At 39.1% G+C, this 21,926-nt stretch overlaps 2 protein-coding genes across 2 annotated transcripts; one reads left to right on the forward strand and one right to left on the reverse strand.

The window, feature by feature from the left end:
* The first annotated feature begins 11,310 nt into the window (after window positions 1-11,310).
* Window positions 11,311-16,403, forward strand: pcolcea (procollagen C-endopeptidase enhancer a). The gene is made up of 9 exons (XM_062432908.1): window positions 11,311-11,449; window positions 12,973-13,081; window positions 13,174-13,432; window positions 14,738-14,862; window positions 14,967-15,103; window positions 15,191-15,546; window positions 15,638-15,715; window positions 15,793-15,963; window positions 16,062-16,403. Exons 1-9 carry the CDS (start codon window positions 11,361-11,363, stop codon window positions 16,190-16,192), a joined length of 1,455 nt encoding a protein of 484 aa, XP_062288892.1. The 5' UTR covers window positions 11,311-11,360; the 3' UTR covers window positions 16,193-16,403.
* Window positions 16,404-17,294: 891 nt separating this feature from the next.
* On the reverse strand, window positions 17,295-21,100 carry tmem88a (transmembrane protein 88 a). The gene is made up of 3 exons (XM_062433389.1): window positions 20,726-21,100; window positions 19,179-19,484; window positions 17,295-18,600 (listed from the first exon to the last, which is right to left on the reverse strand). Exons 2-3 carry the CDS (start codon window positions 19,470-19,472, stop codon window positions 18,313-18,315), a joined length of 582 nt encoding a protein of 193 aa, XP_062289373.1. The 5' UTR covers window positions 19,473-19,484; window positions 20,726-21,100; the 3' UTR covers window positions 17,295-18,312.
* Window positions 21,101-21,926: the final 826 nt, after the last annotated feature.

A 21,926-nucleotide genomic window follows, 5' to 3' on the forward strand; every position in this document is an offset into this window, starting at 1 on the left:
TTCACATCTATTCATTGTAACATGTAAACATTCGTATTCTCTCTCTTCTTGCATTAGTTGTCTTTCAAACTTTTCCTTTTTTCTGATTCAACGTTAGTCTTTCTTAAAATAAAAATCACACAATGCATTCAATATGTGTAAATTATTATATAATTTTGTATTGTTTTGTCACTAAAGTGCAGTAATATCAGCACTGTGTTAACTCAGTGTTCTGAACTTTTTCTTGGTGGATATACTTTATTTAACAATTGAATATTTCTGCTTTTTTATCATCAGGTCTGCCCCAGCTGGAGCCCCTGCACCAGAGGGAGGGAGTCAGGGCCCTCCCAACCTCACCAGCAACCGTCGTCTGCAGCAGACACAGGCACAGGTGGACGAGGTGAGTATCCAAAGTCATGTTATCAGACAATAATGTGGGTATGTACGGTTTTATCATTGTTCATTGGTTACCGGTTCAATTGTTTCTTCTTTAACCTACATCTAAGTTAAAATAAAACACTATTAAAAGTCCAAATCCATCCCTCAGAGAAAGTCATCCTGTGTCAACAGCCGATAATACTACATTGCTTTGCGTGTCTTTCCCCAGGTGGTGGATATCATGCGTGTAAACGTGGATAAGGTTCTGGAGCGTGATCAGAAGCTGTCAGAATTGGACGATAGGGCTGACGCCCTGCAGGCTGGAGCCTCTCAGTTTGAGACCAGCGCTGCAAAACTGAAGAATAAATACTGGTGGAAGAATGCCAAGGTGAGGACATACAGTACAGACATTATTACACAAACAGCAAATATGCAAACTGCAATAGTGTCAAAAAAACTAAAAGGAAAGTCTTCAAGGATATAACACTTACAACAGTTTATTTCTGATATAGTTTGCTCATATACATAGTTTTTCTTGGACATCAATGTCATTGTGTCATTGGTTGTTCTCATCATGCTGATACTTCATGCTATGAAGCGATGTTAAAAAATGTCACTGTGCCAGAAGTTGAGCTCATTGTGGTTAATTTAACTTTGGGATTAGGTCACACATTCATAATAACGTGAGCATGAATGATAATGCAGTATAAGTAGAGGGCAGGTGAGATTACATGATGTTCACATATTCTATGATTGCCATTGTTTGATGTATTTTGCTGCTGTTAAAATGTAGCTTTACAACACACTGTAATTGTGATTATAATGAATTGTAGATCTTATGTTAAAATAATATTTTTTTTCTGAAAATCCCCTGATTACAGATGATGATTATCCTGGGTGTGATATGCGTGATTGTCCTCATCGTCATTATTGGTAAGAATCCTTTTCACTTTTCTGACTACATAGATCATCACATTCTCATATCTCCATAGTACAAAGTAACCATGGAATTAATCACTTGTAAAACAGTTTAAAAACAACACAAGATCATCTTTTATATATTATACACAGACATACTGTATATATAATATGGTGTACATCCCTGAATAAAAAAAGACAGTTTACAATTTCCTCTCTTCTTTCTCTCTACAGTGTACTTCAGCACCTAAGAAGAGTTGCTCCTACCCCAGTCTGATCCCAACTTCCTTGCTACAGAAAAAACCCTCAAATTGATGACAAAAATTAATCACAGATAATTAATTTATTATATATCTCCCCCAATTAGCCTCGATATAACACCCCTAAACCCTTCAGGGCCCCATGGCTCCCCCACTTCCACCACCTCGCCTCTGGACCCCTGTCAATATTTGTCCTGTGAGTGTGTGGCCCTGTCTCCTTTCTGGGTACTCTTGGCTTTTCTAACCTGCCATACCGATAACCAAACACTTGTGACGATGCAACAACAGAAAAGGAAACAACGATTGGCGATAATTGTTACATAACTGATATATATAGTTCTTTGTAGAGTTTTATTCTGATATATACTGTTTTGTAGGTGTGTGTGCGTGCGTGTGTGCATTTTGTATTTTTTAATTTTTGTATTAATTTTACGTATGCTTCAGCGTTAACTACTGCCTATTAATCAAAGTGTGTATCTTGCATGTTATCATCATCTGTCTGTCCCCTGCTTACTCTCTCATCTTGGTGTGTTTTTGCACAGTGGAGTTCTTCTCCATTCGACTACGGAAATACCATCTGATTCATAAGTTCACCTGTGTCACTCGTGTCCAAAATAAGACAGAGAACTAAAACTTGTAGTAAAAAAAAGAATATATCAAGTTACAAAAATTGGAGCATTCCCATCAACGAAACTGCCCTTAAAAATTCACCAGGTCACTCCATTAGTCACATTCTCCACATTTCTATAACTTGATGCTGTCAGAAATTCAAGTCTTAACTTCTGTGTTGGTTTTCTGAGAGAGTTACTGCTCACTGACATTGATCAACCATACAAATAATGCATGAGTTGTTAAACCCTTCCCCAGAAATCATTCACTCCCAAGTCCATCTAAACCCACCCATTATCTGAGTTTCATTTTTCTCTTTAATAACTGTAGTGTCTTCAACGCCCCGAACCACCTCTGTCTCGCAGCATGCTTGAACACCTCAATTTCTTATAATAATTTCAATACTGCCATAGTACAGTTGGACCAATGTCTGTAGATGTTTCTTTTTTATTTAAATATTACGTAGTGTCTTATTTCGAAAACATTCCTTCATTGCAGTTTAGTGCAAATGCTCTTACTGTAGCACATGTAAGTGTAAGTATCTTAAAAAAACAAAAAACAAAAGAAGAAAACATGCGATAAAACCTGTGTCGAAAACGTTGGTCATACAAAAACCATAGGAGAAAATAGTTATAGTTAACAGCTGTAAGGGTACATTTTGGATAGACAGGATTAGAATTTCAATCTGTCCAAATGATTGTCTTTTGTAATATCGGTGATGTTATCTTAACATTACACTTACAGTATACTGTGGAGATGTCATTAACGTCAAACTGTGGATATGGGTTGAAAAAAAAACATTCTAATGCCAGGGGATAAAAACGGCAACATTGAATAAATCGATGACTCATTAATTTCCATACAGCAAAAGGTTAATTCTCACTGGCCTGTTACATACGTGGACACTGAAAAGCCTTAGTCTCCAGTCACTTCTGTTAGTTACTGTAGGTTATTTCCAGTCAAACACACCCTCGGGGGAGTGGCTGACTGCTGAAAAAAAGGAATCTGTTTAAAAATGCACAAACAACCTTGTTTTTGATGGCGCTGTCTGGCTGGTCAATAGCCTGGCCAAAGGAGATCCTCGTGCAGCAAAACCTCTCCACATGAAGAGCACATAAAAAAAATATATGAAAAGAGAGAGACAATTCAGCCTTATTTGCAAATCCAGGAACAGGGACAGAGGCTAATGAGGACAATGTCAAATTCACAGCTGAGTTTTAGTTCAGCAAGCCGCTAACTTTGTAGTAGGTTCAGAATTTACAGTTAAAAGTTAGTGACATGAGAAGCATTTGTTCAAAAGAAGAAGAAAGTAGCATTCCTAACAAGAGTGTTTTGCTAGTGCAGTGGTTCTGTCTCAGTGTTTCTCCCTATAGTTAAGGCCTTTTTTCTTTTTTAAATATAATAGATTCTATTTTTTATTATAGTATATTTTTGTGTGAAACAGACAGGTAAAGAGGAAGTGTGCAATCAGTGCTATTTGCTGCCGACAGCAGTAAGCTCCTCTTTACCTCTGTCTGCTGTGTTTTTTGTAATTCAGCTCCGTGCGTTACACACTGCCAAGCAACAAGGGAGAGGCTTTCTATTGTTATAGCAGTTATTTCTTTCATCGGTGCCCTCGCTGGTTTGGTCTTAAACAACTCTTTTAATTTTTAGGCATCTACTCCTGTGTATACTTCCCTTTTTTGGCTACCTTACGAGCAGGAGAGCAGGGCAATATGATGCATTTGTTTTTTTTGAATTTTCAAATGCTCTGTTAAACTAAGGCCTTGTACACATAAACCTAAAATTCCTTCAAACTGCGGAAGGCAATTTTGGGGGCATTTGAAACCATTTTTATTTTATTTACAGGATATTCTTTTCATGTGGTTATGGTAAATCTAAGCTCTGACGCCAGTTATTCAAGCAAATCGGTGTTTCATGAGATGGAAGATTTTTAACGGCTTAACAGGAAGCAACTAAAGATATTGTTAGTGACTTTATGATGTGTAAATGTAGCTTTCAGATCTTAGGCTACAGTCACTGGAGAGTTTAGAAACCACAACACCACCTACGATATTTAAATACCAGTGCGTGTACAGCCTTAGTAGACTTCTCTCTTTTCAACTTGACTTTTTATCTTTATCCAGCAGCCGAGTAGACCAACCTGCTCCCCTTTTGCTCAACTCACTGATTCAGAATCCTACAGCGTGTGTGTGTGCGTGAGTGTGAGTCTGTGTGTGCACAGGTGCATCAGTGTGTGTGTATGTGTGTTAGAATAGCTCTGTCTTGGGAATATCCCCAGTTTATCCCGACAGATTAGGCTGCTTAAACCTCAGAGTGAGGGCACGTTGTTTCCTTGACCACTGAAGTACACAAGCAGAGAGGTTACAGATCTGCCAGCCAGTTCTATTAGGAAGGACCCCAACCTTTACAAAGCCGCTCCTCCCCCGGCCTCCCCCTACATGTTTTCCTCCAAACAGAATAAAAGTAAACTGCAGAAGATTACCAAAGACCAGATTTCCATGCTTACGCTGCCAATTGCCATCAAAAACAAGCGAAGAGAGACAGGTTATCCAAACGATCCTAGTCTGTTTTAAATAGCTTATATCCTAACCCCATTTACCCACAATTACAGGACCTTTGAACTACCACACACTGTTTAATACAGTGTGTCAGTTTGGCTTGTGAGTTTGCCATTATAACATATGCAAGTGAAACCAAAACATAAGGACCGCATGTTTCAAATACAATCTCCCCCCTACCATGTGTATCCAGGTCTGAAGAAAGCTTCTTTAATCTGTAACAAGTTTTTAGACAAATGATCCTGTAACTAATAATAGCACAACTCTTCTTTTTTCTGTGTCTCCATAGTGCTGCCAAGTTTTAAAATGTAAAGACATTTAAACTAACTTAAGCTAATAGACATACCAGAAAAATGTTATAAAAAATCTGCATTGTTTAGTGTTGTAATTTGGGGGTGTTTTGGGGGGTAGGGGGTCCTATATCCTCAGGTTTATGGTATTTACCAAAATATATATGAGGACAAAAAAAACTATATTAGCAATCTGAAAAATTGGGTTTTTTGGCAATAGTAAATCATTATGGGGTTACAAATGTGGTCCTTTTAGCCATTCTGCAGGAGTTAACCACACAGTGGACTGAAGTGATGTAACACTACTGATTGGGGTAGGACTTCTGTGTTCTCCATAAATCCAACTGTTGTCCTGTGAGTGCTCAACCAATTTGGTCACAATGGTGAAAATGAAGTGAGTGCTCTCTTTTTCTGTTGCTTTATTGTCTGTATGAAAAAGAAGTGCGCATCTATTTTAACACCGTGACACTTTTTCTGTTGTGATTTGTTCTTTTTGGTGGGATGGGAACATGAGTTTTGGTGGAGAATATCGTCTTTATGCCATCCTCAAGAATTTGTTCAGTGATCTCAACTTAATGCTGTGTTCAGGTCATTTGGGGGGTGATCTGAAATGTGAGCTGCCAGCATGGGAAAAAGTGCTCAGACCTTCTTCCATGTTTGAATAACAACTCGCGAACTTGTAAGTCAAACTTGGAAGAAAGACATTCAACAGAGTGTCATGTAATATGTACAGAGTGGGTAAAGTTCCCCAACATTCACCCCCAAATGGGATGAACACAGCTATAGGAGGGAACCTATTGAGTCTCTGAATGTTCTTTGGATGGTTATAAACGTACAATGTTCTACTTAATATATGTTAACATGTTTTATTTTTGAACCAAGTATTGTGTTTTTCTTTTGCATCAATTTAGTAATAACTCCAGATGTCACTGAATTGTGTGTGTGTAAGCACTGATGGGCAAAGGTAAAGAAAATGGGAAGCTAATAGGGGAAAAAAGTATTTTTACCTTAAGTTGTCCAGAATGCTTAGAATGATTCTACAGTTTACATCAGATTGCTGTTTGTATCTACAAGATATATTTTTTGTTTAAATCTGTTTATTTTTGAGGAAAGATTTTGATTTCTCTCTGGGACTAGGGTTTGGCCCATATTGCCCCTGTTCATCTGGCCTTACAGGAGGGACAGGACTGGAAGATCATGGGCAATGTGCTCAGTTGTATTATTTTTTCTTTTCTTTTCCTTTGCTTTTATTTATTGATAGATTTATTGTGCTGTCATTTGGTATGGGATTAGAAACTCAACAAGGTTGATTCAACGTAAAGGAGAGGAAACTGTATGAAAAGCTAAAGTACATAAAATAATTGTAGTGTAAATCTATCAATGTCTTATTATATTGATGAACATCATGAAATATATGTATATTGGAAAAACAGTATCTATGACAACTTGTACTTTTGTGTGTGCTTCACGTGTTTTGTGGGTGTGCAACAATGGGCAGATGCAATTTTGACTGCAATTCTGGGACCTTATCTGACCTGTATGAATAAGCATAAATTTATTATCAATACAAAGATAAACCTCTTTCTTTAATTTATCCTAATTACATGTGAGTGTGTTTGAAAAATACATACATAACCTGAGATGTAAAAGTGCACTTTTCTGCACCCGTCCAGAGTCAGTTAAAACGAAGCCTACTAACACAGAGAGAGACCACTTAAATCGACACATTCATGCACACTAATGGTATATGCACTTAGTCCCATCTATCTGCCATGAATAATATAATCCACTGCATCAGAGAGGATGAAGAACCATAATGTGTTGAAATTCTAGTTATTATTATCTTTCAAATCTATACAGTACTCACAATAGCTTTATTTATGGTGTGTGCCTGTCATCTACATGTGCATACAGGGTTTACACATTACTATATAATAGTGCAGATCCCACAGAAAAACAGCAAATCTCTAATGCAACTCACACAGTGCATTCAGGATGCAGTAGGGACATTTTTCAGCCACAGTTATGACACGTACTTTATCTACATACAAGTTGCAATTACATACATAAATAAAGTTGTACTGAGTTGAAAAATCTAATTGCACTACATTAAAATGATGGAGCAGTCTCCTCTCAAGTTATTACTAGTTTATCACCTCTTGATTATAGTAGTCTAATTATATGGAGGTACATTTGTCGTAAATAGGCTTGTATATCCTGAAGGACTACAGTCTGCTGTAACAGGAGTCACCGCTGGGAGGCGCTTCATGAAGTACACGAAGCAGAATAACTGACAGGTTTCCAGCTTTTCCAACGCTTTATCTGCAATTTTCAGTACAAGAGCTTCAGTAGAAACTGCCAGATAACATCTGTGTAGCTCGTCAAACAGCCAGTAAACAGGAAAACGAAGGGCTGGCTAATTGTGTTATTCGTTATTTTTCGTGCTCGGTGAAGGAAAGCTGATATTTGTCAGAGTTGTCTCGTTTTTCAGTCGCTTTGTCAGTGCAGGGTGCTAATATCACACACTGCTTAAAGATAAGTATGCATACATATATAAGTGTTTGTGAATAATTAAAGGTTAGTCCAGAGAGAACGTAGTGAAACGTACAGCACAGCTACTGACCACCGTGAAGTAATAAACCCTCCTCTCACACAGCTCCACCTTGTACACGTAGTTCCATGTTTTCCCCACCAGGTGTCATTATATGCTGTTGCTTTCAGTAAGTACACGTTCAGTATATTGCAGTGCTTCTCAAAGTGGATTCATGGGACCACCAGAGGTCCTTGAGCCGGCAAAAAAAGACGAATAATTTTCACTATTCTCATTATGATTCCATCCATAAATAACACAGTGACAGAAAAATCCTAAAGAAAAAATCATATCAGATGAAGGACCCGGGGACAAAATCTTAATAAACGTGGGTCCGTGGTCTAATCTGTGCACATTTTTAGACCAACTGGTTATTGTGACCCCTCTGTCAGTGCACACAGAGAAAAATATCAACTAATTCATCATAGACCTCTCATAAATAACATCTACATTACTTAACTATTACATCACGTAACTGACTGTGTTGAAACAAAACCACATTAAAATGTCTAATGGACTTCTCTTTGTATATTTTATTTCTAACATTTCTCCATATGTGGTATGAAGTAAATAAGAATCTGTTATTTTTCACCTTAGGTTTGTGCTAAAGACAGAAAAAGCTTCACCGTGTGGGAATCTAAACCTGAATGTTTACTTTATATTTGAACAAATATTCATACATTGAGATGATAGTTCACATGCTACGAGATCTGCCTCCCCCTAGGGAGGCAGGCCTCCCTAGGGGGAGTTTCAGGAAAATATTACATTATTTATTAAGTTAGTTATCAAAAGCAGATCATGTAGAATAGCCTAAATATGTGTGATTTGGTTAAAGAGATAATTCAGAGATACAGTCGTTTGGGGGAATTTCACTGTTTTTCCCACTTTCCTAGAGTCAGAAACTAATAAATGCCTTAGACCAGACTTTTTAATGTGTTTGGGTAGACTGAAGCTATCTTGGCTCAATTGTTGAGTATTTATGATATTGAATAACTTAATCATGATCCCATAGGCAAGTCGAAATTGAGCGAAACTAAGCAGCTAAACTAATTTGGGATAAGGGAACACCTATTTCCAAGCTTTGGCCGAGGGGAGGCTCACAGTGTCAGACTTTGAAAACTCTATACAGGGCAAAGTATAAAATGTATTTTTGTGTTTTTGCTGTTCCATAGAGAAAGTAAATAACTGCAGAAACAATCCTTTTTTTGGGCTGTTTTTTTCTTTGGCCAAAGACCAGCCATATGAAGCCATGCACAACTATGAGGATGAAAAATATACTGCATATTTTTTTGTAATTACTGACAAAAATAGAGATTTTTTGATGTTTCTACTGTGAACTATGATTACTTTTCTGTCTGCTGTAAGATACTATCACCAAACTACTTACTGGCAAAGGGTGATGTCAGGTTGCACCAACATGTGTTTTAAGGTTTCATGGACCAATTAAACATTAATGCCAGATGAAGTGCTATGAGCTTTTTAACACACTCTCCAGACAGTGAATGCACAACATAATGCTTTTTCATCAAGTACACAATCCACAAGTGTATCCAGGAAAAAGCTATTATGTCTCAGTGACTTCCCTCTTTAAATCTGAGTGAAGCAGATGAGCCAGAAAAAGAGGTTCTTAAATCTGTGAGACTACTTGGATGTTATTTGACACTGATGACAGATGTTTGATATTTTACTCAGTGAAAAACAGGTTTTTTCAAATATCCTGTACTGTCAATTCAGTGTTTATTCAATTCAACTTCACTTTTTATACTCAGAGTTTTCACCCAGTCTGTAGTTCTCTTGTAGGATTTCTCTCATTAAAACCAGGATATCATAATTGCTGGTCAAAATTCTTATCTTTGTGCATGTGTTTCTATTTATTTCTGAGGTCATGTGAAATTTGGCCTACTGTACTGCGCTGCATAATTGAAAGACTGATCTTTTTTGAAATGAGGGAGAGTGAGAGCCACAATTACAGAGAGCAGATGGGACTATGAAAGTTATGAAAGTATCAGTTTCACTCCATCACCTTCTCAGCATGCATTTTTGTACCACTTTCCACCTCTCTTGTACTTTAATTGTTTACATGTGTCACATTAAATTTCTTTTTTAAAATATAAATCAAAACAATCAGTTTGGACATGATAGGGAAGCAAGTTGCAAAGGGATATGTCGATCAATAACACTCTGAATCTGTTGGAATATGAGGGATGGAGTTGATCTCACTCCTGGGTGCACTCAAAAACTACTTTTCACTTTGTTAAACTGTCTCTTTCTCAAAATGATTTAAGTTTGTTTTCCATTTCTCTGATTTCTCCAACCTCTTCTCTGTCGTCCTCCTCTCACCAGTCACACATTACCCCACTGCTATTCCCTTGAACTCTACAAAAATAATGGACATTCCTTGATGGATCCGTCAGGAGTTATTGCAAAAAAACCTACAAGCTTGGCTCGGATTCCTGCGAAGTGTAAAGGTCACTGTTACTCCTACACATAATGGCAGTGGCTGCACATTCAGACGCTGTCCGCCCCCCAGCAGACTCTGCACGTCATTGCATTCCTGCCTCTGCTGCCTCTTATCATGACTGTAGTTTAACACAAACACAGCAGGAGCAGGGAACGCTCATTTCTCCAGCTCAGCATGAGCACCAGAGCTAAACCTGAGCGAGAACTGAATTTAAGTAAAAAACAGTTAACGTCATATTCCAATATTCCACATGTAACCGGAGACACAAGCTCTCTGTGGAAACTCTACCCTGTGTTTTTATTGGTTGTCCACCCTGCTTTCTCCAGACTTTGATCAAGGTGTCGCAGCTCTGCAGTGTATGAAAGTGGCTGATTTTTATGGCATTGTTGAAACAGCATTCCCTCTACAGGCCTCAGTAATGTAGGCCAGAGGGTTGGCTCATCGGTGAACCTCGACAGGGAAAGAATACTCCCTCCCTCTTGAGTGTTATTGTTGCCTTGGTGGATTGCGGGGGCAAATAGACACTCTGGCTCAGATGTCATGGAGCCAAAGGAGCCCCTGGGGCTTAGGGAAATATGGTAAGAGGAAAGACATAATTAGTGTTATGATATGTCTATGTCTAAGACTTATTGGAGCTTCTTTAGGCTCCTCTATCCTGTTTTTTTCTTTTTTTTTTTACAGTTAATTATAATAATATTAGAAATCTAGCTTTATTCAGTGAATTGAGGATGTCACACCTGGTCTGCCATGGAATGTAAAGATTTATGGCCCTGATTGTTGAGTGATTTAGCCCAAAAGCCTCAGGCTCTGCCTCCACCTGTACGCCCTGCATAATGATCAGCCACTCTCAGAATCCACCCCACACTATCTACTCCAACATCAAGTTTGTTTTACTTTTAACTTCCAACAATCTGAAGAGCTAAAGGCCACAAAAGCTCAGCCACACTTTGGTTCTTACTCCCCTCTGCCCTTCTATCCTAGATACTCTGTTATATTGGAAGCAGGGTTATTATGGAGAAAAAACATCTGGCTCTAATTAAAGGCTTCGTCTCGCTCCCTCCTTCTCCACCCACGTCACCCCCCAACCTCATGGGCTCTTTCTCACCGCTGCTGTCCTTTCAGCATCTCTGTCCATCTCTTTATCCATTCTCGAACTCTCTACCCCCCTCTCATTCCTCCTAGTCATTCATTCTCTCCGCCCATTCTGAGCAAGCAACCTCCTCCTCCTCCTCCCCTGCAGTCTTTCACCTCTTGCCTCCTGCTACAATCTCCCTTCTCTGCAAGACTCTGTTGCTGTGTGTTGCAGACTGCATCATGATGCATGTGGGCTGTGTGTGGGGTCTCTCCTTGTTCCTGTCTCTGAGTTTAGGATGGACGAAGGCCCAGGAGACGAACTACACCAGGTGAGGTCACAGTGTATAGAGTATGTGTATGTTTGAGAGATATAGCAGGCATGGTCTTCTCCTGAGATGAATTATTATCTTCTTTCACTCCATGTTGAGGGAGGATATTTAACAAAAAACTGTTAATGAGCTCACAAGAGTGTGCTACTTTAGGATAAAAAGTCCATGCTCTGAATTCTTTCCTGTGTGTGTAAGTACATTTTTCCAGTCCACTGTTGGATTGAGCAGAGAGTTGTCCTGTTGGTTTTTGGCACATGATGTGACGCACGCTGAGTCTGCAGTGGCTCAGTCACCACACATGTTAATGCTTTGGTTCTGCCTGTGGGGTCGAGTCAGAGCAACTTGGCTCTGCCTCTGGACATCTTGGCTTTAATCTGCAGGCGTCTGACTTCGCTGGGGTTCTGCTGTCTGAGTTTTTATTTTCGTGGAGGAAACTTTTTTTCTAATGCATATTTTTCTTTCTGACATCACTGAGTCATTTCAGGGAACATCATTTTCTCAATTTGGCCAAAAAACACTAACAGACTGTAAAAGGCCTGGAAAAAAAAAACCAATGTCATAAACGTCATAATAAGTATATTCTTTTAGGCTCACAAGTATACAAACACGTTCTATTTCTACGCTCTGGCACCAGCCTGAAGTAGGAAATTTTCCCTTCTGTGGAATGAAGTGTGACATCCAGTGAGCTCTGTGAATTTTACAGCTTGTCAGCTGTGAAATGTGCTTGTCAGCAATGCCTGAAAAGTTGAGCTCCAGCTGTTCTTAAAATTTGATGAGTCCAAAATATTGCGATGTATTAAAGTTATCAAACTTTGTAGGCAGAAATCTACAGGCTTATAACCCACTGACTTTTTCAATCAAACTTTTGTCATTTCACAGTTCAACACAAAGTGAAAAAAAATCTGAACCTTCATGTTAAACCTATGTTCACACTTATATATGAGGTAAACACATAATCAACAATGTGTTACTTGCCATTGTGCATACTTACCTGAATCTTTACAGTTTAAACTCAACTGTAACCCCAAACATAACAATGCCATCGTATCAGCTGAAAGTGTTGCATTACTATATTCTTACTTCATCATGAATTGAGTATCAGCCCACGATAAATGGCTTCAAATCTTTAATTAATAATTGGGATGAAAGAATATGACTAAACAGGGTCTGTGTTAACAATCCTCATCTTATCAAGTCTTTGCTACAGAGCTAAAAAGAAAAAAAAGTTGATTGTTTTGAATAACTATACTGTTGACTTCTGACTCTTGACTTGACTCTGAATAAATGCATCTTAAAAAACATCTACACCCTGCAAATGATAGATAATAACTTGTAGTCAGATGATGAAAATCGTTGTTGACTACAGCACACTACTTTCCAGTAGGATTTTGCAATACCTCAGTGGCCAAATAGTTGGAGTTTAAGTTCAGGCTGCTTAAAGTCAAGTAAAATACTTGGGCGTTGGAAGTATACAGTAATGCAGTGTTGGGTCAGTGACCTTCTTCCTGCCTTCTTCATCACAGGCCAGTGTTCTACTGTGGAGGAGACTTGGTTGCAGACTCAGGCTTTGTTGGCAGCGAGGGGTTCCCAAGCTTTTACAAACCTAATAGCAAATGCACATGGCGCATCACCGTGAGTCACTCACCCTGCAACATGTCTACATACTGCCTCCCTTCTTGCTCAGTCCCTCAACATGTGACTCACAGGATCTCTCTGCTTTTTAGGTCCCAGAGGGGACTGTGGTCATGCTCTCCTTCCGCATTTTTGACCTGGAAGCTGACTCACAGTGTCGCTACGACTATCTGGATGTTTACAACGGTCATTCCAACTTGGTGCAAAAGCTGGGCCGCTTTTGTGGAACTTTCCGACCTGGTTCCCTCATCTCCACCACCAACACCATGATGCTAGAGATGGGATCTGATGGAGAGACTCAGGGCAGAGGCTTTGTGGCCTATTTCAGTGGAGCCAAGCCATATGTAGATGGTAGGTGGTCACATTTTAGAGTAATGATGAAGATTTGTCTTTTTTTCTTAAATTGTTATGTTATGTTTACAAATATGTCCAGCTTGTTTACAAGACACCACATGTTTGTGGTGTATAGATCCAGAATACAAAGAATACATTTTCAAAATGACTACAAATATTTAAAAAAGAAAGTAAACTGACTTTTGTAACTTTAATTGAGATTTTGATTCATGCCTACCACAAAATTCTTAAGTTATTCTAAAAGCACACTGTACGAGATTGTAGCTGACAAGTCAAAGTGGAGACCGTCTTGTCTTCTTTTCCCAGAGACAAAGGTAGTTTTCCTAAAGACATAAAAATGCTGCAATTAGTCCAATTTGTGATCATTTTTATACAAATATTTTTAAGGATTTAAGTTAAATGATACTCTCAAAGGATGGGTTTGCAATTTTTTCAAATCTGTCTTGAAACAACATTGAAATATGTTTTTTCCTGATGTAATCATTCCTCATGATCTTACTGACCATCATAATGCACTTAAAATGTAGGTAATGGAGGCCAAAATCTACAAGCCTCCTTCATTGCAAACATTTATTAAAAAACTTATTTGAAGATAACATAAAGCTTTAGCTGTCCAAATGAGTCAAATCAAGTAAATATCTTTTTTAAGTCCAGTCTATTAGTGTCCCTTTGTGACACTATCCTTTTACCAAAGCTCAGTAGGGAAACACTTTCTGATGAAACACAAAGAGGGAATTTGATGCAAAAAAGACTGTAAATGTGACAGATATCCACTTGATATAACTCAGACTTCTGAAGCCTCATATAAGCTTCACATCAACTTTTACATTCATTTTTGCGCAAGATAATTGTGATGACACACTGTGGATTTTGGCCCTTATCACTTATATTGAAAGCACATTTGAAGGGGACCTTTTAATAGTATAAACAGTAGGAATGATTACAATGAGGAAAACCTCTTTCACTGTTCATATGGAAACTTGACTGCTGTTTTAAGACTTAAAATTTGTGATCAGATCAGACCAGCCTGCTTGTACATGAATACTTTTTAATCTGTCGACATGAATAGCAAGATTAACAGTGCCAGTATTTAACTGTGCAATTTAGATGTCTTGCTTCCAGATAAGCCAGACATCAACAAACATCCCAATTCCAACTGCAAAAGTAAAAAACAAACTAACTAACTAACAAAAACATCTTAAAGTTAATGAGCAGAAAGCCAACTTTGCATACTTCGCAGATTACAGCGTCCTGTTATCTTCAGTCAGTATCCTCATGGAGTGTTATTATGACTCGTTTTAGATCAACAGTTCTGTGGGGGAAAGATAACAAAAGCCCAGGGAGAGATCACGACTCCCAACTGGCCTGACAAGAAATACCCTCCAGGAACCAGCTGCTCCTGGCTTATCACAGTGGAGCCTGATATGGTCTGCAGCTCACTCTCAACTAGCATGCAGATACGTTATTTGAAAGAAAACTGCTCTGTGAGTGCTAATTTTAATGAATCTCTCTGTTTCTGTTTCGGGACTAGGTAATCCATGTAAAGTTTGATAAATTCCTCTTGGAAGCTGACACTTATTGTCGGTTTGACTACGTGGCATTCTTTAATGGCGGAGAGAAAGATGATTCACGCCTGATTGGAAAATACTGTGGCGATCAAGCCCCGCAGTAAGTGACAAATATTTTTTTAACCTTTGGAGTAGTTTAAAGTCAACATTCCAGCTTAACTTAACTGTTTTCCTGTCTCCTCTGTAGGCCCATTATCAGCACTGGCAACGTTCTACTGGTCCAGTTTGTGTCTGACCTCAGTGTGGTATCTGATGGATTCATGGCCCACTATAACAGTGTTCCACGTGGTACTCAGTTAACAGAAGTTCACTCAGGATCTGATACGAGAACCATCCCTTCAAGACCTGCTGTCAAACCTGCTGCACGTGAACGCCCCGCTGCCCCTGCAAAGCCACCCGCCCCCACTGCCAAATATGTGCCCCCTCCTGCACTTGAGCCCACCGAGAGACCCAAACCAGTCAAGCCCACAAGAGGCCGTGGAACAGCCACAGGTGGTCCGGACAGGAGGGTGCCTGTCACAAGACCAAATGGAAAGAAGCCTGGTGTGTGAAGTTACTGTGTGTGCAAACTATGTTTGTGTGTAAATGCAAAGAGGATGTTAATATCTGAATCATGCATTCTTTATGTTTTTAGTCCTTCAAAATCCACTGTGTGCCAAAGCCTGTAAAAGAGATGGAACCATAAAGACCAGTTTCTGCACCAGTGAATTTGGTAAGTTTCCTACAATTCACATTTATGACAGGTAGCCAATCAAATGTCGCGTTCTGACTGAGCCGTCCTTCTTCTAGTGATAACCGGGAAGGTGACCTCCATGACTCCTGGGCCCCGTGGCAGTCTTAATATTAACGTCTCCCTCATCAAGGCCTACAAAGCAGGCCGGCTAACCATCACACAGATTGGAGAAAACATGGCCGTTAAGCTGGTGTCACAGTGCAAGAAGTGCCCAGTGCTCCGCAGAGGTATGGACGTCTTAGACTCACACACTCTCACATACACCACAGATCATTAATGTGATGCTGATAAATCTCACTGGTCGTTTTTATTTCCTTGTTTATAGGTGGCAACTACATTATCATGGGTCAAGTGGATCAAGAGGGACGTGGTACCTTGGAACCTGGTGTATTCACAGCTCCATACAAAGCCCCACATCACAAATTATTAATGAGTATCAACAACAAACCCTGTTAACCTCACAAGTCTGTCCAGGCCTGGAAATCCAAACAAATCCAGAAAATTTTAATGTGAAATACAGATGAACTATTAATGCACAATATTTCAAGGTAAAACATAGCAGCAACTTTATCCACCACATTAAAGGGAAACAAATACATGTTTTATCCAAACACCTGCCAAACCATAGGTTTGTAATTTATATATGAATAAAGGTTTTTATATCTCTTCCAAATGGTTTGACTGTTTTGTACTTTTATTTAATTACTTGTACATTTGAAGTTCTTTTTTGAGGCTCCAGAATGATGACGCTGGCTCCACCTAGTGGATTTGAAACATAACATCACTCAAACTAAGATATTTCTAATTCCATGAAGTCTTTTTCCAAGGCATCTGTGATTGGATCTATATTTAAAATGTTTTAGCAAAAGTTCACCATTAGTCATCAAGATGTTATAATTGAGTCTGGAGTAAAATTGGAGCAAGTAAATGTCTAACATTTCCTGTTCTAACACTGTGTTCTTGCTGTAGATTGCAATCAAAATATTCACTCTTGCGTCTAATGCTGCTCATTGTTTGGTATCCGTATACTGACGACCTGTCCAGGATGATCTGGGATCAGATCTGAAAAGAAATAAGCTTATGTGAAAATAAGTAAATAAATGATTGGATGTTGCCATCGTCCAATAAAGAAAGAAAGAAAGAAAGAAAGAAAGAAAGAAAGAAAACATTGTAAATTTCTCCATCATGGGACTATTAAAGGAACATCTTATCTTAAACTGACAGAATATTCAGACAAAATTACCATGGCAGTGACAGCTGATTATTAATATTACTCTAACTGTACATTCCTCTTATATTCATTGTTCAAAGCATGCTCAGATTTTTCCCACTTTATAGATAGGATTCCCTTAATTGTACTGAAAACTATGTGAGAAATCGTTACAAAATGTATGTCAATATTATTACAAAACCTCATATATCTCACGAACAAGCAGCAAGAATCAGACACCAGTCATTGCCTAATGTTTGCAAGATGTCCACAAATAATTGATGACAATGATAGCTGAATATACAGTAAATAGGCCACACAAGATATATCTCATTAAAACATTTTCTTTCAAGATGTTTATTAAAAATATAATTATAATTTGAGTATTCATTGCAAGGTGAAAGCAGAAATTCAGAATAACAATTTGAGTCAATGCGCTTCAATGGGACAAAAAAAAAGTGGTTGTACTTCCAAACAGTCACCAACAGAGGTAGATAAAGGTCAAAAATTATTTAAAACGCCTTCATTTTGACTGATATATTTTGGTCTAACTTTAATTTAATTGTTACTTTTGAACAGTTGTTTTTAAGTTATAAGTGCATCTAAATTAGTGGAGCCAGAAAAAAACCTACTAATAATAATGTTTGATATCTTTGCTAAATAACCGTGCTTGCAGCTGCTAAATACAACTGTACAGTGTATAAAGAGATGATAGCCTATGACAGCACATGTGTACGTCTTCCACACTAATTAAGTTGTCATAAGATAAGTCACACAATGATTTATGTGACTGCGCTTTGAACACTGACAATAGCTTGTAACTAGTTTGGATGTAAGTTTTTATTGGCACCATGTGTTTGACAGCTAAATAACAGCTGTGGAAACATGTCCCATGAGTGCCTGAAACCCTGCTATTACTCATTATTCTGATGACTTTGATTGCACTTACACTGCAATCCATGGAAAATCCACACACTTACAATGATAATGTTGCAAAGACATGTGATTGGACACATATTATATCAGTTACATCTTTGAACTTAACCTCCTCCTTTCTTAAATGTTTCACAGTCCATCATGACCAGTTTTTTCTACAGGGTTCTATATAAAACACAAGGCCCAGCTGTCGAATGAAACTTCATGGTAAAAATGTGTAAGTACATTGGAATAGTATACAAAAATCTATCAATAATGACTTCTAAACAAGTAGAAAAATGATGAAATATGGATTTTTACAATGGCTTTAAAATAGAAATATAATGGAAATCTGATTTTTTTTTTTTTTTAAGAAAAAAGAAAGAGCCAGAAGGAAACAACTCAATTTTAGTCATTTCTAGTCATAACCAGCATAAACAATCCTCCTCTCCTACACCCACACGCTACCCTTCCCCTCCCTGTCTGAGCCTCCTTGCTGGCCGCAGCAGCCTCCTGAGCCACCCCGCCTGCGGCGTGAGGCGGGCAGGTTCTTGTAGACAGCGCGGCTGTAAGGAATGAAGCACATGCCCAGCTGGAGGTGTCGAGCCAGGCGGCAGAAGGCAGCCAGTGCCAGGACCAGCAGAGGGGTGAGTAGCAGAAAGCCCACGACCAGCAGAGCCACACAGCCAACATCATCCAGCAAGTCTGAACAGTACAGAGTGGTTCCATGGGGCTGCACCTGAAAAGCAACAGGGGAGGAGGAATGTGAATGAAAGATGGTATGAAGGAAAAAATCCAAAAACTGTGCAGACAATCCCAACCTGTGTCCCAATTCTACACGACACACTGAGTCCAAGCAGGATTTGAGCATGTGGTTAAGTATAATTGAATTTTTATGCATTCTAAATCTGCTGGATGTTAGAGTGGACTGTTGGTGTACACTGTTGTCCCACAATGCATTGCACAAAGGAACTGGAGCTGCTGCTCACAGCTGCAAAAAATTAAAGTTAAGCTGCAGGAAGATCCGGTAAGATCTTGGGAAAACAGTATCAAATCTCTGGAAAAACATTTTTTCTTTCTCTTTGTGGAGTTTAATTGGCAGCAACATTCCAAAATCATAGTTTGATTGACAGTCTTCTACACATATACATCATTCCCTGTAAGTACAAGATGTAAAGATAAGAGATTTCTGGTATATTACCTTCAAAAACAGGCTATGATGGTTACATACTGGTTTTATGTATCTCTTATCAATCTGCATCCTCTCTCACCTCTGTCAATTAAAAAAGAAAAAAGAAAAAGAAAGTAGAGCCTTACTGTAGAGTGGCAGAGGAAGCCAAATGTGATCATGGCAAGAGCAGGGGTGAGAATAGTGCCAAAGATAACACTGGCCAGCCCAGCGTTGATCAGCGCTATGATCAGATTCTGTACAGTGACCAGCACAGAGCATGCCCAGCAGTCCAGAGAGCCCCTCAACTCCAAGGGGGTCTCAGCGGCTTCGCTACCACCAGGGGAGTATGGAGGTGGCACCACGACCCCTGACCCCGCTCGAGAGGGGGAACCTGGCTCAGATATTGTCTTCTCCAGCGTCCCGTTCCGTGACAGACTCATCCTTATAGTGATCTAAAAGGCAAAAGAAAAACTTCATGTGATCACTGCATTTACTGTTCAGACATTGTGGATGCAATATTTTGGCTTTATTTTAATCCTGCTGTAAGGAATTGATGTTTACATTTTGGCAACAATTGCATAAACTGGCCTACATGTATCTACATATGTCTGATGTTAAAAAAGGCTAAGAATGTTACTTCTTCTTCAACTTATTTCTGTTGCACTGAAAACTTGGCCCATATTTTGAAGTTGTACCCCAAAAACATGGAAAGCTAAAGAATGTTGAGCCATTAAGTAATGGCTGAAATGTGCTGAAAGGTGTGGAAAGTCAACACAGATAACTGCACAGCTCTAAGTGCGAGGAAATGGGTTCCACTGACCCCACCTCCAAACTCCAGCGCCAAAACAATGAGCCATGTAAGAAGCTGCTGGAAAACTCTGAAAAACCCCACTAATCACTGGTTTAAGTGTCAGAACAATGTTATGACTTTGATGATTTTGGAACAATAAATGATCTTGTGGTAGATAGCGCATGTGAGAGCCTGTATTTTCACGTAATATTTAATTTTACTTCTATTTTGTAGACTCAAACATGTCCCACAGACCCAAACATTTCCATGTGACAAATTACAAGTGATGAGAAAATGACCGGGCCGGTGCTACCATTTCCTTCTGTTGTCCAGTGTGTTAGCAGCTACTGTCAACTACCACGTGAACACGAGTAGGTTTTACGAGCAATCTTTCATTTCTTGTTGTGTCTGGTGACAACATTTTTCGTAAATGACCGCTCACTTGTTTGAGACGCTCCATAAAGAGAAAATCTGGACATATAAACACTTAAATGTGCTAAAATGAACACAGTCTCCTCCAGTAAACCAAAGATAGACTCAATAAAAAAAATACTATTGTTTGGACTGAGCTTTTGGTATTTATGTGGCTTTACTTAAGAGAGGTTCTGTTTTTAAAGTGTATGTCAGCAACGTCTGTCTTCCATTCACTAGCTGAGCAGCACAAACACTTTCCTTTGATGAGTTAATCAATACAGCCTACTTGTTTCCAGACTGAACTTGAACAGCTTTGTAAATCAAAGGTAAGTCTCCAGAATCACATGAATAACATGTACGAAGAAACATATTCTAAATGTTTTATTAGCCTTAACATTCAAAAAAACTGAGACCTTTCTATTAATTTGAATCAGGACTGGCATTTTTTCTATTTCAAACCAGAAAGGTGATAAAGTGTGATCTACTCACGCTGTGGTAAACCTGATGACCCGTCCTTCCGCGGTTAGATGGTGGCAGCAAATGATGGGAATCTGAAAGAACCTGAGCAGCAGTGAGTGGTCAGAGACAAAGAGAATTTCAAGAATTTCCTCCTGATGTATGTCTTCTCAGTTTGAAAATCCAGATCTTGAGAGTGGTATCCACGTAAAGGTTGAATCGCTGCTACTTAACAGAAACTAAAATGTTCTCCTGTTTTTTTTTGGTGTTCTGGCCTCTTTTACAGAAAACAGAAAAATCTTCTGATATTTCCCCCGGTGTGAACCTATACACACTTCTCCCTCGGACCTCTTGGAGTGAGTCAGAAAATAGCTCTGTAGACTTGAGGCAAATTCTGCTTTCCCACTGGCTTCAGCGCTTCCTTCCCTGACATTCTGTTTCCTCACTCTGACTCCAGTTTGAGATATGATTGAGTGTACAAGTAGTTACGAGTATGTGTGTGTGTGTAGGTGTGTGTGTGTGTGTGTGTGTGTGTGTGTGTGTGTGTGTGTGTGTGCGTATCCTGTGTGCCTCTAATGTGAATACACAGAAAGCTGGCTGGGGCAGGGGTAGGAATGGAGGGTTTTCTGTGATAACCCCTGAGCTCAGCTGTGGAGCTAGGGGGAGGGAGACAGAGTGTTTATTTGGATAGATTAGAGGAGTCAGGGTATGCTGCCCTATCCACCACATATTACACCCTCCATAAGCACTTTCTCCGATTCACAATCTAATACTGCTAAAGCAGTTTTTGAAACTAAAAAAAACTAAGGTGGCTTAATATTGACTTTGATGCTCAAAAACAACAAAAAAACCCCACCTCAAATTGGGATTTTTGGACAGACTGTTACATAAAACGAAGGCCATGCTACATTCATTTATTGCAGAGGATGAGGGTCCGAACAATAAGGAAGCCCCCTGCTGCTACTCTAAGACAAGAAGGTAAGGAGGCTAGAGTTGCATGTCTCAGAAGCACGACTGACAGAGTTGGCCCTTGACCTTTTGATAAAAAACAGAGCTCTGCTTTCAGAAAACTTAAGGAAATGAGGATGGGGGGAACATTAACTAATTTGGTGGAGGGGGAAGAGGCTACCATGGGACTGATAAGAAACCAGTCGGGCTCAGTTCAAAGGGTGAAATTAGTATTTTGATATGAAGTCGCATTTTTTTCGTTCCACTCTGGACATCTTTGTTTATT

Source organism: Scomber scombrus, chromosome 14, assembly GCF_963691925.1.
Source record: "Scomber scombrus chromosome 14, fScoSco1.1, whole genome shotgun sequence".
In the NCBI taxonomy this organism is placed as follows: domain Eukaryota; kingdom Metazoa; phylum Chordata; class Actinopteri; order Scombriformes; family Scombridae; genus Scomber; species Scomber scombrus.